The sequence below is a fragment of the Condylura cristata genome, unplaced genomic scaffold, assembly GCF_000260355.1.
Source record: "Condylura cristata isolate star-nosed mole 26May11 unplaced genomic scaffold, ConCri1.0 scaffold00041, whole genome shotgun sequence".
Lineage (NCBI taxonomy): Eukaryota > Metazoa > Chordata > Mammalia > Eulipotyphla > Talpidae > Condylura > Condylura cristata.
In genome coordinates this window covers 2,135,017-2,151,586 of record NW_004567142.1, presented here as the reverse complement: position 1 = coordinate 2,151,586, position 16,570 = coordinate 2,135,017, and the positions used below count along the sequence as shown (strand labels likewise).

At 49.2% G+C, this 16,570-nt stretch overlaps 1 protein-coding gene across 3 annotated transcripts; it reads right to left on the bottom strand.

Annotated features, from left to right (window-relative positions):
* Window positions 1-886: 886 nt before the first annotated feature.
* Window positions 887-16,532, bottom strand: PHLDB3 (pleckstrin homology-like domain, family B, member 3). 3 transcript variants are annotated; one of them, XM_012733654.1, is made up of 15 exons: window positions 16,275-16,532; window positions 15,336-15,518; window positions 14,977-15,114; window positions 12,875-13,003; window positions 12,499-12,660; window positions 10,829-10,939; window positions 10,586-10,669; window positions 10,127-10,234; window positions 6,498-6,597; window positions 6,254-6,344; window positions 6,084-6,171; window positions 5,814-5,870; window positions 2,972-3,191; window positions 2,168-2,253; window positions 887-1,264 (listed from the first exon to the last, which is right to left on the bottom strand). In XM_012733654.1, the coding sequence occupies exons 1-15, from the start codon at window positions 16,497-16,499 to the stop codon at window positions 1,130-1,132; spliced, it is 1,917 nt and encodes a 638-aa protein (XP_012589108.1). In that variant the 5' UTR covers window positions 16,500-16,532; the 3' UTR covers window positions 887-1,129. The 3 variants fall into 3 exon arrangements, with proteins under 3 accessions (XP_012589108.1, XP_012589110.1, XP_012589109.1); XM_012733656.1 differs by having other exon boundaries at window positions 6,254-6,314; XM_012733655.1 differs by having other exon boundaries at window positions 15,336-15,494.
* Window positions 16,533-16,570: the final 38 nt, after the last annotated feature.

Below are 16,570 nucleotides of genomic sequence, written 5' to 3'. Positions count from 1 at the left end.
GGAAAACTTTTTTTTTTCCTTTCTTATCTCTGTATAGTGAAATGTGCCCTGTGGTGTGTAGGGATACAGCAGTGACTAGGGTAGCCCTGGCTCTGCTCTCAGGGAGTTCCCAATCCATAGACACAGATCCAGATCAGTGAAGATCCAGAAAGTTTAAGAGTGGTGGGGGAGGGCCCTCTCTGGTAGCATAAGGGGTGAAATGCACAACACTAAGAAGCTATCTACAGCCACTGCAGCACAAGTTCGATCCCCACCCAGGGTGCTGACCCACATGGTGCAGCAGACCTCTCCTTTTCTCTCCCACTGCTCCGCCAATTTGCTTGTTCTGGCCCACCACTCTGTCTCACCACCCCTCCCTTCTCTGGCCTGTACCCCAGTTCTTATATGCCTAAATAAACCTTGAAGAAAAAAAAAGGGACAGAGAAGCTCAAAAGGGGACTGATACCAGACTTAGGATGGGAATCAGGAAGGGCTCCCTGCAGGAGCGGACATTTGAAGTCAGCCCTGAAGAATGAGGAGCTCGCTGGTTAAGAAGAGGGTAGGGCAGAGATAATGACATATTAAGACCTGGAGGTGAGAAATCTAGCAGTACCTAGAATTTACCAACAGCCCAGTCCAGTCAAAAAGGAGTGGGAACTGACAAACCTATAAACTAAAAAGCAAAATTTGCCAAAGATTAAGAATGCGAGTCTCCCCACCCCTTTCTCACAGTTATGACCTTAGAGTTAAAGGCCTCTATTCCTACAGACAGCAGAACCAGCTGTGGGCTTGGCTCTCAGAAGTACCTATCATTCAGGTGGTCTGCCTAGGCACCACGGCCCTCCCCACCTCCACCCCGCACACGTAGGGTGAAAACCACAGCCGCAACCACTGTTTTTCTTCCATGTTTAATTCGATATCACAGGAGCACCAATAAATAGTTCCTTTCCGCACCCGCAATCTTCTTCCTGCCCGGGACAGGGTCCCAAGGGCTGGCTTCCCTCAGGGGAAGGCACCTGCAGCCCAGAACGCCGCTGCTAGCTGCTCGGACCAGCCGTGCAGAATTCCCCCCCAGAGTTCCAAAGGGGCGTGGCCCCTGACACCACCGGAGTAATTGCTGGGACAACCCCAAAGAAGAGGGCGGAGCCTCTCAGGGGGCGTGGTTCTCATCTGCCGCGGTCACTATGACGTCCATCCAAATGCGCATGGCCTCGGGGCTAGGTGCCACCATGTAGAAAAGGCGTTCATAGGTTTTGACACAGAAGGTCAGGCGAGGGCTGGGACTCTAGAAATTAAGTAGTGGAGGCGGTGAAGTGAAATGACACGGGCCCACCCTGAATTATAATCCCAGCCTTAAAAGCTGTGCAGCTTTGATCCTCTAGTCACCTTCCCCATCTAGGTTCCCAAATGAAGCTACCTACCTCACTGGGTTACGAGGATTAAATGAATTAACTCGGGAGAAGGGGTTTCAGATTTGGAGAGCAAGGAGGATCCATATCCCTTTTCCCCAGCCTAGTTTCTGTATTAGAAACAGGCATTCAAAATCCTCCTCCTCTAAATTTAGGTACTCCTGATTTGTGACTGGGGAAAGCTAATGTCTACAAGCCATTTACTAAGTAAACTACTTGCCAGCCCTGAACTGAGTAAATCCTTATGTCTGTTTTTAACTTCAATTCTAAGGAAGTGGGTTGAAGTGTACCCATTTTACAGTTGGGAAGACTAATGCTGCTGTATCTCCACTGGAATTCCAATCTAAGCTCTAAAAAGTCATTGCTGGTTGCTCTCCAAGGAGTACCAATTGCCAGCTACCTACATTTCTGTTGCTGCACAATTCCTGAGTTTTTTTTGGTGGGGGAGGAGAGTTATCACAGTATACCAAGGGACCCATTCCCATTTGGCAATCATGGACAGAAGCTGAGAAAGTATAATCCTCTTTAGATACTCCCAGGATGCCTCAGACCTCATCCTATCCTCTTCATTTAGTCTCAGCCAGGCATCAGGATTTACCAAATTTTTGCTCTAACCCTTTTGTGTCAAGAAATAGCAGCTGAGAATTAGAGACCAGCAGCTTAACTTTGGTCCCTACAGTGAAATTAAGTGTTGGTCTCTTGTGCTAGTGGGGTCTTGGGTGGCCTTTCTCAAGACAAGCTAAGCAGGGACTCCAGTAGCAGGGGAGGGGGTGGTTCACCTTGAAGGCACAGCGTAAGTGGTCATAATAGACTTCCTCAATGGCCTGGAAATAGATGACACCTTTGAGTTTGGTCTCTTCCTTATCTGTTGAAGGAGGTGAGGGAGAAACAAAGGGGTAAGGGTGTTATGACAGGGATCATTGAGCCCAAGTCCCAGAACTGTATAGGGGTAAGACACAGGGTGACTGAATCTAAAGGCTCTAAGGTTGGAAGGTGAATGAATGTTGATGCTGGAGGAGAGACTGGTACAAAGAATGGACAAGATGGGAGTGGGAACTGGGAGCTGGAATCCTTAGGTCCCCAAATGCCTTTGTCCCTGACAATGGAAGGGAGTCAAGGACAGGTTCAAAGTCTCTGTTTCCCTGGAGAGGAAAGACAAGGTGCCTGGATGGGGGAGGGAGAGAGGGTTACAATATGGTTCTGACTTTTGGCTATCTTAGGAAAATGGGGCCAGAGATGTCTAAAACCATTACCAAATAGGGTCAGACTGATAAAGAGGAAGAGACTGGGGAGTTGGGGAAAGTAGGGGCTAGGAGCCCAGACCCCTGGGTGATGGGGAAGAAAGGGCTGGAGGGCCACATTCCCAGACCCTAGGGAAAGTCAGGGTAGTAGGAAGTGGGGGGCTAGATTCTGAGAGAATCTGAGAGAAGAAGGGGCTAGGGATCCAGACTCACTGACCTAAGAGAAAAGGGGGATGAGGAAGGGAAAGGTGTGTGCATGGGGGGGGTGCAGGGGGGGGGGGCTAGACTCTTGAATGTTCTCTCTCAGCCTACTGGGAGACCCAGGTGACTGGCCGGACTTACCCGCGTAGTAGGCCAGGCGGCGGGCCTGGCGGTCGAAGCAGAACCACCGCTTCCTCCAGGTCTTGATGCGGCCGCCCATCTTCACCAGGGGTCCGCGGCAGCAGCCCCCGGACACCCGGAGATGCGGGCAGTTGTCTGGGTTGTGGCCCCATCGTTCCAGATGCTGCCTAAGATCCAAGACCCGAGGGCCAGAAGGGCGGGGCGGGGGCGAGGGCGGGGCCTGGAAGGGAAGCAAGGGGGGCTGCTGAAGAGGCAAAGGATGTGGAAAATGTCCTGCATCCTGGCGGCCTGCGGCCAGTCTTTAAAGGGTGATCTTGGTGGGTGACCCTGACAATCATTCCAATGGCTAGTTAGTTAGGACTGGGACATCTCCCCAGAGCTTCCCCTTCTCAACTCCTGGAGTCCCCAAGGAGATCTCTGGGATAGGTCAGCTGTGAGTAAACAAGGTGTAGAGATGAAGGAATCCTAGAGCTCGCCCACAGCCCCTTTGGGGACCCTCATCCATAGCCTCTGTGAAGCACGGGCCAAAACTAAGTGGTCAGTAAATGAGAGCACTGTTTCCATGCTTATTATTGTTGTTATTCCTGTGATGAAGTCAGTGATTACTGCCTCTGCCTAGCACCCTGTAGATATAATCCCTTTGCCCTCCTCAAATTCTGGGAGTTCATCTATTTTACAGATGTGAAAACCAAGACTCAGAGAGGTTAAGTCACTAGACCTCGTTCACACAGCTGAGCTGACTAAGCCAGGGCTCACCAGGCAAAGAGATCATTTTAGGTGAGGGAGAAGAATTAAAGCCATGAATCTCTTTTATGAGAGTCTGACCACAGACCCAGCTCAATCTGCTTCTTCTTCTAAACAATCCTGCTAAGAATGGTCTGATCCCTGCGGCACACTGAGGCTGAGAGCCATACATCTGGACCTTTGGGGTAGGCCCCTAGGAATGTTGTTAAAATGTAGAACCTGAGTTATTCCAGGGTGGGGGACCATACTCTGAGTATCAAGGCCTGAGAAAACGAAAGTGAATTCAGAGCAAGAAGGAACGAGAAACAGAGAGACTCCATGGATAAGCACAGGACAGCAGAGCAAGGGAGTGAGGGGGAACCAAGGAAGTCACAGGAGAGGCAAATTGAAAGGGTACCCTGAAATCTTATGTAGAGTTATCTCCCTTTTGCAGCACATGATGGAGCTGGAAAAGATAATGCTTAGTGAAATAAGCCAGAAGGAAAAGGAAAAATACTGGACGGTTTCACTCATAGCAGGAGTATAAAGGACCAAGCGAGAAAATAATAATAATAAACAACTATATACCAGAGACATTTTACGGGGATGAAGTGGGGAATAGGATTAAAAACATTGGGGGGAGGGAGGTGCACTGGAATATGGTGATGGCACATGGGTGACTTGGTGATGGGAAGCCCACGGGAATTACAACTGAGATGGAAAAAGGGATAAAATGATGTAAAAATAAACTACTATAAGAAAAAAAAAGTCATCTCCCCAAATCCTCCTAGTAACACGAATGATCACCAAGCTGTACAAAAATTCCCATTGTGTGCCTGACAAGGTGTCAAGCTATCAGTCTTCAACTCCTCTCCAAAATTACCTACTATTGTCTCCATTTCCCAGATGTGGAAACTGAGGCCTCTGGAGAGGAAGCAACTCACCGAGGTCACCCAGGCAGGATGTGTTGGAGCCAGGCCCCAGTCCAGAGGAGCAAACATGCACTTGGAACTCTGGACTACGCTGCACACCTGTGTCACCTCCTGGGAAGCCCTGCCCTGCTCAGAGCCTCAGTTTCCATCTGCAGAAACACGAGGCATGCCCCTGGCATAGCTGTTTCAAAGACGAGCTTTGTGCTGCTGGGCTCCTGCCTCAGTTGTTGTGATCTCAGAGGCACGCTTGATCATGTGCAAAAGGTAGCTTGGGGTAAAAGTGGGGGTGGGGGAGTGTACACAACAGGGTTGTTGAATAAATAATGATGTCCTAGGTTTTGTAGGCACCAAAAAAAAATAAATAAATAAAATTAAAAGATGCCCCAAAGCAGGAGCACTTCATTTTTAATGATTTAGAATGTGTGACTAACAACCCAGAAGTCTCTGCCTCCCTTCTAGCTTTATTCAGCTCCCCTGGCTTTTAGCACCTGACATGCTATTGAATTTACTCATTAATGCTGCTTTTTGTCTGTCTCCCACTAAAGCCAGCTTTCCTGAGGTAGGGATTGTCATTTTTGTCACTGATGTAACCCAGTCTTAGCCCACTAACTACTGATAGACATGAATAAGAAAAAGACAAACAGTTTGAGAAGACAGAAAAACTGGTTGGCAGTGATGTGCTCATCACATAAGAAGGTGGGCTGAGTGTACATGTAAAAGTATGCAGAAGGTAACAAAGGTTTCTCAACAAGAGAAAGCACTTGCATCCTGAAGTCTGATGGAGACCAGCACTTTCTTTATGTCAGGTTACGTTCTTCAAAACAAAAGTGTGTCTGTACTACTAGCATAGTTAAAAAATAAAACATTAGGCTCTCCCTGGTTACAGTGCAGCACTGCAAAGCTGGCCGAGGGCAGCTTCCCTTTGAGTTTGATCCCCAGCCAGGGAGGTGACCCACATGGCACAGCAGACCTCTCCTGTCTTACCTGCTACTCCCCTCAGCAGTATACTTCAGTCCACCCCACTCTGTCTCTAGTGAGTTCTCTCACCAAACCCCATACCTCTGGCCTACACCCCAGCTCTTGTATGCATTCATAAAATGAATCTTTAAAGAAAAGAGTGAAAAGAAAGGGTGGAGGTCAGGGGGTGAAACAGCAAGGAAGCAGGGAGAGGGTGAGCTAGGACTCACCATGATGGCAGGGACAGTGGGGCCTGCAGAAACTTCTGGGTTTCTTCTGGTCCCTTCCTGTGGATTCAGGAGGAAGGAGTCAACAAGGATGCTAACCAATACAATGTTGTGAAAATATACAGGGGTCTAGGTCTTAGCAGGCATTGGAGGGCTGCTCTCTTGGGTCTTAGGGAGGAGGGGTTGGAGTTTGGGCTCCAAAAGGAGCTGAAGTAGGATACTGGGGGGCAGGAGGGAAGGGGTCCTAAGGAGGAAGAGATTCTGGGGTCTCACCCTGGCCTTGAGAAGCCGTTCCCTCTCTGCCACAGCCTGCTGCAGGAGCTGCTCCATGCGGGCAATGTCTGGATGGAGGACCCCACAGCTAGAGGGAGGAGAGGCCAGGGAAGGTTATAGTGGCCTAGCATTTTCCTCCCATCTCTCCACCTTTCTCCCTGTCACCTTACCTGTTCCTAGGGCCACAGTTCAGCAGCTGATAGAGGGGATGTCTCCCAGAGTCCCCTGTGGCTGGGGGGAGAGCAGAGGCCTTCAGAGGTCCTGAGGGAGAAGGGCTGGGGCTAAGGAACCAGCTTTGTCCTTGTCCAACCCTCCCTTCTCCCCCATACAGGAAGGCATCCAGTCTTCCCCACTGTATGCTGCAGGAAGGGAGTAGTGGATGTAGAGATACATGAGCATAGGAACAGATCTCACCAGTACAATGGAGGGAGAGAGGGCGGGGGTCCCCCCTCTGGCTTGTCCTCTCTCCCCTCTTCCGGGTCAGGCTTCCTGTCCTCTGGAGGCCAATGGCACCCTAGAAATACATAAGAGCCAGACACACAGAAAAGATTTTCAGTTTCACCGTAAGTGTAGACAGGGACCCTAGGGCCCAGAGGAGAAGAGTATGCCAGAAAAGACTGAGAGAAAGGGTGTTCCAGGTAGGAAAATCAGCACGTGCAAAGGCCCTGATGCAAGAACAAGTGTGGTATAATGGAGTGTCAGTGTTCCCGCAGCTGAGCAAAGTAGTTGTGGGGGAGAGTGGTGGGAGGTAGGCAGGACCCAGATCATGTAGCCATATGAGCAGGTTAGAAGGGCACTAAATGGAAGAGGGAGAATAAAGATCCCTCCAGCTGTTTTGTAGGGAGTAGTATGGTGGGAGACAAAAAGTTAAGATGGCACAGGTCACAGAAACCAGAAAATGTGGCAGAAGGAGGGGGAGGCCACTAATTATAACAATATGAATAGCTGTAAATATAATAAGAGTAACAGCGTAACAGCATCCTAAGTTTTCTGAGCACCTGCTATGTGCCAAACTCCATGCTAGCACTTTAACTGTTAACCCATGGGTGCTGTGATTATTCCCATTCTCCAGGTAGGTAAACTGAGGCACCCAGTGGCATCTACATTTAGCTTGGGTTCAAACACCTGTTATGTCACTTCCTAGTTGGCTAAATGTAGATTAGGTATCACGAATCCTGGAAAGAAGGGGTAGCATTTGAGAAGGGTTCACAGTCCAGGGAGGAAGAAAGATAGAACGAAGGGGAGTGATTTTTTTTAAAGAAGTATTTATTTATCATACAAGAACTGGGGTATAGGCCAGAGGTGTGGAGGTAGGGTGAGAGGATTCACTAGAGGCAGAGCAGGAGCAGACAGGCAGATTGACTGAAACACACTGCGGAGAGGAGCAGCAGTAGAGACAGGAGAGGTCTGCTGGCCGGGATCAAATTCCTGCGGCAGTGGAGATGGGTAGCTTCAGAGTGCTGTGGCTTAACCAGCACTTGTGCCACCAGGGAGGCCCGATTTGTTCATTTTTGTACTCATTTACCCACTTGTTCATCTGGCTGAGTTAGTAAATACTCATGGGGTGCTTCATGTACCTTGTGGTCTTTGAGTATCCGAGAACTGCACTAACCACAGGGCCCACTTGGATTCTGAAAGATTCCTGAGAAACAATGTCCCTGAAAGGCACAGTTCATGCCACTTACTGGGTGTGAGACTTGGCTTTCTGGGGCTAGATTTCCCCTCTGCAAAGTGGTGAGGTAAGAAGTGAATGAGTGACTTCGTGCAAAGCACACAAGCCCTTGCCTGGCACAAGTGTTCAGGGGCCAGTGCCTACCATCCCTTGTAACACCCAGGTGGCAGGTGGGTGTGGGATCACAGCGATGGAGATCCATGTCCACATCCGTGGTATGAGGCCCACTTGTGTCCACAGGAGCCAGTGATTCAGGGAGCAACTCCATAGAAATGGACATGGCCTCCCACCAAATATTTACAGCTATGGGATTTACTAGAAGGATTTTATGTGATCTAAGTTGTGCTGCCTGGCATCATGGCCACCCTCCACCATTATCACTTTCTGGGCAACGAGTCTGGAAAGGTCCGGAAGATCTGCCAACCTTTTACCCAGATAACAGGACCTACTTCTGCAGGTCCTTCTGAACAAAAATGAAATATAAATGTCTTTGCATAAATATGAAGTGTGTGTATGTAATACTATATATAATATACAGTATATATCTTATATATATATGGTAGTATATGTAATTTTGTAAAGCTGTAATGTGTTCATGAATTATAATATCACCAAAATATATATATATAGGGCCCTCCTGGTGGTTCAGCGGGTTGAAGCACAGCACTGAGAAGCTAGCTGCAGCCGCTTCATCATGATCCCCAGCTGGCCAGGGTGGTGACCCACATGGCACAACAGACCTCCTGTCTCCCCTGCTGTCTATATAGCTCCCCACTCTGTCTCTGGTGAATTCTCTCACCACCCCTGCACCTCTGGCCTGTGCTCCAGTTCATATACATACACATGTTAGTTTGAACCAATGTCAAATTACTGTTTCTCATCTCCAAATAACAGCAATTTCATATGGTTGAAAGCAATAAAAAGACTTCAAGTCTGGCCTATATTAAGCACTCAAAAAGTATTATTATTATTGTTACGTTACCTTAGAGAAGATATTAACAATATCAATTCATGTTATTCTTGTACATACACAGACACACAGAGAAAAAAGTATTCAAAACACAGTTGCTTAAATTGCAAAAAACTCCAATCATCCTCCTTAAGAGAAGGATTGGCTGAAAGCCCATGTAGAATGTGTACTCCATGGAAGCCCAGAGTGTTCTAGAGCACAGCTTCTGAAAACAGACTACCCGGGTTCATATCACTGCCCTGCCAGACACTGACTAGTTAAATAACCATCTAAGCCTGTTTCAACTATTATAAAATAGAATTAAAAGCCTGGTTGGCAAAGTTATTGCAAAAATCAAATAAGCAAATGCATGGGTAGCAATTCAAACATTGCCTGGCACACGAGGAGTCAATAATACTAGTTGTCCTGATTATTATGCATGTTATTATTATTACAGAACTATTAAAAGTGATGAACAACTCTAAAGCAACAATAGAAAATGATCTCCAACCTAGAGTGTTACAGCAGAAAATAAAAACCAATAGTTAACATACACCTTTTTGAAAAATATCTATCATATTCCAAGAACTACCCCATGTCTAAGCACTAACTATATGTCCACACCACTGAAACACATCTTTTTCAACTCCTATTCACCCAACCTCATACACAAACTGTCATTTCACTTAAAATTAGAAATTAGGGGCCTCCCTGATGGCCTAGGGGTTAAGCCTCAGTGCTATCACTGTGAAGATGGCCTGAGTTCGATCCCCAGCCAGGGAGCTGACCCACATGGCACAGCAGACCTCTCCTGTCTCGCCTGTTGCTCCTCAGCAGAGGGTTTCAGTCAATCTGTTCTTCTCCCGACTCGGTCTCTGGTGTATACTCTCACCTCCTGCACCTCTGGCCTGTACACCCAGTTCTTCTAAAAATAAATAAATCTTAAAGAAGATTAGCAAGTAGTAATTCCTTCACAAGTTGACATGCCTAGTTTGAAGGAAGCCTCTCTGGAAAGGATTTGCAAGAAACAAACAGCTGCGCTGAGGGGCAGGGAGCTGTGGACGGCAGGGAGAGGAGCGCTTCTTGCCAATAGAACCTGTTGAACCACTGATGAAATTTACTCGGCATGCACGTCCCCATTTCACCAGAAGAAGGGTACGACAACAAGCAGAAGAAAGGAGACAAAAATAGGAGTCAGTCATGCTGGCTCTCTCCCATGTATACAAGATGTATACATGTTGCTATTAAACTTCTTTTTGATGTTAAAAAAAAGGAAAAATAATAATCATTATAAAGCTGGAATCTGTTAAAATAAATAAATAAATAAAGCCCTGGGTCATCCTTCTCTGTCCCCCACGACAGGGTGAACCAGTGAGATGGACCAGTGAGACACGTGAGGAACCGAAGCCGAGGGGGCGGAACCTGCAGGGAGCTGTGAACCGAGAAGAGGCAGGAGGAGGTGGCAGCAGTGTGGGCGGTGGGGTCCTGGAGCACCAGCAGCTGGCGGTCTGTCTTCTGAGTGAAGAGGAGCTGTAAGAGAGCAGAGAAGGTTGATGGGAGCTGGAAGGATCACGGGGGACCCTCCAGTTCCCCGATGTCCTGCCCCAGGCCTCCAGTGCCAGCCCATTTCTTAGATGGAAAATACAAAAGCTCAAGGGCTGCAGTGTGGGCTTAATGTCCAAGCCTCCCACACCCCAAATTCTCCTCCCCATATAGGGGGGGGTCTGTGGGTAGAGACTGATGGTTCCCTGAGAAGGGGCTGAGGAAGGAGGAGGTGGGGGAAGGATGTCAGGGTCTGAGGGAGGAGGAGATGCACTCCTATATCTGAAGGAGAGGTGGGGGTCTAGACTCAACAGTCACAGGTGAATGAAACCCCCCTACCTTAGTGAGGGCCTGGTTGGACTCAGAGAAGTCCCCATCGGGATTTCCCTGAAGGCAGTTAAGCTCAAGCAGTCGGCTGCGTTCCTAGGAAAGAACAAACTGTCACTGACTACCATATCTCAGAGGAAATGTGCCATCCAGCTGCTTCCCTGATGCCAGCAGACATCTGGGGCACAGGGAAGCCATGGGATGCCCAAGTGGGAAGTGAAGATAGTAGGACAGAACTCCAAACTGGGAAGTTACCTGTGTCAGGGCCTGCAGGGCCTCTTCCTTCTTCCGACTCAGCCCCCGGCTCTCTGCTGCCATTTGCTCCCCTAGAGACTTGAGCTGCTCTTCCAAGACCTGGATCCGGCGCTGCAGAAAGACCCAAGGTTACTGGTTACACATCTGCTCCAGGAGGGCCCACACACTCCCAGCCTCACCGCCCTGCAAAACCAGGGCTTTGTTGGGCTTCTATGCTCCATTCCATAATAGAGACAAGGGGACATGGGGTGCCCAGGAGGGGTGGAGCGACTCAATTAAACTCTCTTGTGCCTTCTTCCCTTTTGAGGATCCAGAAAAGACCAGGGGTTGGAGGATAGAGAGAGAGACTGAGGGACACAGAGACCCAGAGAGTTGCCAAGAACAGAGAGAGAACAGAGACAAACCATCACATAAACAGAAAAGGCGTGACCAAGACAGGGCCTCCGATTCCTACCGCAGAGTCAGAGATGCTGAGAGAAGGCAGAAATAGCACAGAGAGAAGTTGTGTGAGACAGAGGAAGAGAAAAGACAGAGATGAGAAAAAGATGCAGAAATAGAAGTGGGGAGTAGAGACGCACATCAGACCTTCCAAAACTATGGAAAACTTCTGTGTTAAATATAGCTGAGTAAGTGGCTTTTCCAGCAGGATCTGTCAGACCCTTGAAAATAAGGCTCCAAGTGGTTCCTCAAACTGCTAAACATGGAGCTTCCCTACGACCCAGCAATTCCACTCCTAGGGATCTACCCAAAGACACAAAAACACTGATTGAAAAAGATACCTGTACCCCCATGTTTACTGCTGCTTTATTTACAATTGGAAAAACATGGAAGCAGCCCAAATGCCCAAAAGTAGGTGACTGGATAAAAAAGATGTGGTACATATATACCATGGAGTATTACTCAGCAACCAAAAAAGAGAAACACATGTCTTTTGCAGCAACTTGGATGGAGCTGGAAAAGATCATGCTTAGTGAGATAAGCCAGAAAGAGAAAGAAAAATACCGGATGGTTTCACTCATAGCAGGAGTATAATGGACCAGGCGAGAAAATAACAAAAATAATGAACAACCATATACCAGAGACATTTTGTGGTGGTGGAGTGGGGAATGGGATCAAAAAGGGGGGGGGAGAAATGCACGGGATTATGGTGATGGTGATTTGGTGATGGGAAACCCGCGGGGATTACAATCGGGATGGAAAAAAAAATGTACAAAATGATGTAAAAATAAACTTTCGTAATAAAAAAAAACCAGTATGGAAGTTTCCCAGAACATTAAAAAAGAAAATAAGGCTCCAAGAAAAGAAAGGGGATATCTTTTTGAATTAGTATTTGAGAGGCAGAGTCCCGTGGTGAAAACCAGTAGGTTCAAATCCCAGCTCAAGCCCCTCCAAAGTAAGTGACCTTGGAAAAGATTACTTGGGCACCTTCAGGGTCTTCTTTATAAAATGGGAAAAATAATAGAGATTGTGGTAAGGATTCCATGAGTCAATACTCAGTTAATGTTTAGAGTCGTGCCTAACACCAGTCAATGTTCAAAGTCAGCTACCGTTGAGAGTATTCTGAAGGACAGGACAGGGTTTGGGAACGAGGACCACAAAAGGACCAGGCATGGTGTGGAGGAGACAGAGGACAAGGGAGAGGAAGGCAGAGCTAGCCCAGCCCAGCTCACCCTGTGCTGTGCCACGCTGGCCTGAAGTTCCTGGACCCTGGGATCCAAGGCCCGGGCCCCAGAGCTGTCCCGATCCTCCTCTTCACGCCGGCTCTCCCGTTCCAGTTGCTGGAACTCCAGATCTTCGTAGGCACGCTGGGCCACGTCCAACTGTTCCCTCATCTGTCCAGGGAACCCAAAAGGGCTGGAGAAATGGACCCATAGGACCCAGGGGAGTTGTGGGCTGGGGCCAGGTCAGGGGCCAGGGATTAAAGGCCTGATCTCCTGCGTCAGGAAATTGAGGCCTGAATTCCTAGGTGGGAGATATGGAAAATTGAGGAGCTGGATTTCTGGGTCTTGGACACCAGACCCCAGAGAGGGTCCCCAGGGCCCTCACCTCCTGCACCCCCTGCAGAAGTCGCTCACGCTGGTCCTCTGGCTGTGACTCCAGCTGTCCCTGGGCCTCCTGGAGTCTCTGCCGGAGAACTTCCACTCGGTCCCGCTCTTGGCTCAGACGCCTCTGCTCCTGAAAAAAAGAACCAGACTCTTACTTAGCCTCTGCCTGGAGCATGGAGAGGGAAACCAGCCAGCGAGGCCCAGACTATCCTGACCTCAGACCTGGAGTGTCGGCTTTAGGGCAGCATAACCCTGTCTGTCTGGTTCACTCTCAGTCAGGCCTGTCCCAAGTCAGGCCTGTCAAGTAAATAGTGTTTAAGAGATGGATGAAGAAATAAATGTAAAACACATCCGGGCCAGGTGACAGATGCTAGGGTCAACCCTGCACCCTGTGTTCCAGGTGGGGAAAAAGCCACTTACAGCCTGGAACAATCAGGACAGTGAAACATAGAGATTGTGGGAAGCAAAAGGGGGAACAATTTCAACTAGGGTAATCCAAGACTTTCTGGATGTGAGGGTTTTAAGGCAAGTTTCAAAGATCAGGAACATCTATCTACCTGAAGAGCTAGAGGCAGCTAGAAGAACATTTCGGGCAGAGGAAATACCATGCACAAATGCAGAGACATCGACAAGTACAGGAATCTTAGAGGGTAAACTCTGGTGAGGAAGGTGATGCAGTGGAAGACAAATATGGCAAGGCATAGCTCATGTCAGGGGCAGTGAGGAGCCATAACAGGATCAAAAGGCTGGAGTGGGATCTTTTAGAAGCACCCTTCCAAAGATCTAAGAAGATAGACTTTGGAGGGGCTAAGATGGCTCCTTTGAGTGCTCCCTGCAATGAGGATGACAATTAGGGTACAAAGGACTTGAACGAGAGAGAAAATTTCAAGGCCTAGAAAGATCAGGACATGTTAATTGACAGTAAGTGACAGGTTGATTCAGCTGATAGAAAATGTGCACAGAAAAGCCCAGAACTCTGACCTGGTGACCAAGAGGACAACAAAACGGAGTTGCTGAGGTCAGTTCTGGACACAGTAGGTCCGAAGGGGTTAGACTCCTGGGACTGAGGGAGAAGGGGCCGGGGCCTCGACTCCTGGGTCTGAGGGAGTAAGGGCTGGACTTCTGGGTCTGAGGGAAGCGGAAATGCAGGATTGGAGGATTCATACCGAAACCAGCATGCTAAAAGGGAGGACATACAGCTCCCTTGATTTGGGGAGACAAATCAGAGCTGGAAGACACAGAAACTTTTTGAGGGCAAATAAGGGCTTGGGACTCAGCCCCAGAAAATTATCCAACATACAAAATAAGGACAAAGAGAAAAACTGGATAGAATTCCAAAGTTGCCATTTTCCAAACTATAAAAATAGCTAGTCCAAGCAATGACTACCAAGAGATGTTCAAGCCTTAGGTGAAGGATTGTTACAAAGAGATCAAAGTGAGTCACTGCGGTCTAGACAACCAGAGCCGATGACCCCTTGTCACAGTGCCTCTACTTCTATCCAAGCACCTGCAAAGGACACCACAGACCCACAGCTGGCTACATCCTGACCAGGACAATTTGATGTGAAACAACACATCAGCCCTTAGTTGACCTCATCTGCCCCCAAATAGTCACTGTTAACTAGCACTTTCAGTCTGTGACACATGGTGGAAATGAATCCATTGTAAAAACTTATGATTCTGAAGGTGTGATGATGGGATAGGGACAGTGTGACAAAAAGGACTCTTGTCTGTAAACCACACATGCTAAAGTACTGACAGACAACAGGCTGTCTGGGATTGGCTTTTAAAACTAGGGATGGCGAAACCACGAGATAGGGTGAGAGGGGTCACAGAGTGACTCTTCTGTTTTTGCTGGGTTCCCTATGACATTTAAACAGCAAATAAAGAGGGAAAAGGCATGAAGCCCCAGTGAGTCAGGCCCCAGTATAGCAGCTTGGGCGGGGGAGGAAAGCAGGAGGGAAACAAACCCTCCCTGGAGCAAGTCCAAGTAACCCCTGTTGGCTAATGGGGACAACTGTGGTTCTCAGATCCCAGAAGCAGCACCAGGACCCTCCTTCCCACAAAGGAAACTTTTTTTTGATGTTGGCAGAGCTAACAGACCTGTTCCCGCTGCTCACGGCTGCCCTGCTCAGAGTCCACCTGCTGTCCCAGCAGCTCCCGCAGCTGCTCCTCTTCCCGTCGAGCAGCCACTCGCTCCCCTGCCAGCTCACCCCGCAGCAGGGCCACCTCCACCTCCATCTGCAGAGAGAATGCAAGGCCTGGGACCCAAGGGTCTGGGACTGAGGAAGCAAGGGGCTGGGGACTCGATGTCCTTGTCTGATGGGGGAATCTGGGAGCCAGAATTCCTAGTTCAGAGTGACAATGGGGCAGGTGGGCAAGCCTAGCATCCAGAAGACAGCCTGGCCATCGGGTTCCCCGGTGAGTTGGACTCAGCCTTCCCAAGAGATCTGCATCCTCACCTCGATCCTCAGCTCCTTCCTCTGGCGCTGAAGTTCCTTCACTCGCTGCTCCATCAGGGCCACGCGAGTCAGGGCCTCTAGTTGCTGTCCTCGAAGCCGCCTCGCAGCCCCTCGCACATCCTCCCCAGGCTGGCTGGATGCCAGGGATGTAGCCAGGTCCTGAGAGGGAAGCGGAGCCTCTGCCTGAGATTCGAAAGGTCAAATGGAGAGGTATCCAGCAGTCACTAAGCAGGTCTATTTCCCCATTCTATACCCTTGGCCTGACATTCCTCTGATGATCTTATTCTGCAAGGGAGGGTGCAGGTCTCCAACCACAAGAGTCCAGGGAAGGGGTACGAAGACCCCTCCATCCAGGTCCCCTTTTCTTGGTGTCCCCATGAGCCCTGGATTCTCTCTCACTCTCTCTTCTGGGTATCTGCGTCATCCCGTTTCTCTGTCTTCATCTCTCTGCCTGACTTGCTATGTCTCTTTCTCCCTCGAGTATCTCCCTCTCTTAAGGTTTCCCGATCTCTATTTCTGCTTTTGGGGGCACCTTTGTTTCTGGGTTTCCATTTGTTTAAGTCTTTGTCCCTGTATTTGTCTCTTTCTCTCTCTTCTTTCTGTGTCTCTCTTGGATCTTGGTCTTGCAGCCTATCTACATGTCCTTGGGTGTCTATGCCTGTCTCTTCGTGTCTCTCTCTCTCTCTTGGTCTGAGTCTCTCTGGCTCCGTTTGGGTCTCAATCGTTCAGGAGTCTCCATATCTCTAGGGTTCGTGTGCTGTCTAGAGGTCTCTAACAGTCTCTCTTTGTCTCTACCCACCTGGTCTCTCTCTGGGTCTCTCTTGAGCCTCTATATCTCTGGGGCCTTCTTTCGTCTCTCTGTGTCGGTCACGCACTCGCTCAATCTGTCTTAATAGACCCTTTTCCCCTTCCCTTGCTCTCGTGCTCCAGGACCCTCACCGCGTCGCGGCTGCTCTCGGTGCTGCTGCCTTCTCCTACTTCTTCCTCTTCTTCCGCCTGCTGCTCAACTCCTCTGCTCCGAATTTCCGCAGGAGACTCCTGGAGATCGCGGAGATCCTCCGAGTGTTCCAGGGGCTGAGATGCCCCTTGGGGCTGGACCTGCGCGTCGCATTCTGGGACCGATGGCGGCGGGGTACCCTCGTCTGGACTGCTCGGCGTCCCCATGGCCTCTGGGTTGCTCCGACGGGTAGGCGGGGCCCGGGGCTCTGGGGCGGGGTCTGGAAGCGTGGGGGCGT

Coding starts and splice junctions, on each gene's coding strand:
- PHLDB3 (XM_012733654.1), bottom strand. CDS start 16,499: ATGGGGACGCCGAGCAGTCCAGACGAGGGTACCCCGCCGCCATCGGTC. Junction 15,115..15,335: donor GGAAGGAGCTGAGGATCGAG/GTGAGGATGCAG, acceptor TTCTCTCTGCAG/ATGGAGGTGGAGGTGGCCCT. Junction 10,670..10,828: donor CCCTGCAGGCCCTGACACAG/GTAACTTCCCAG, acceptor GTTCTTTCCTAG/GAACGCAGCCGACTGCTTGA.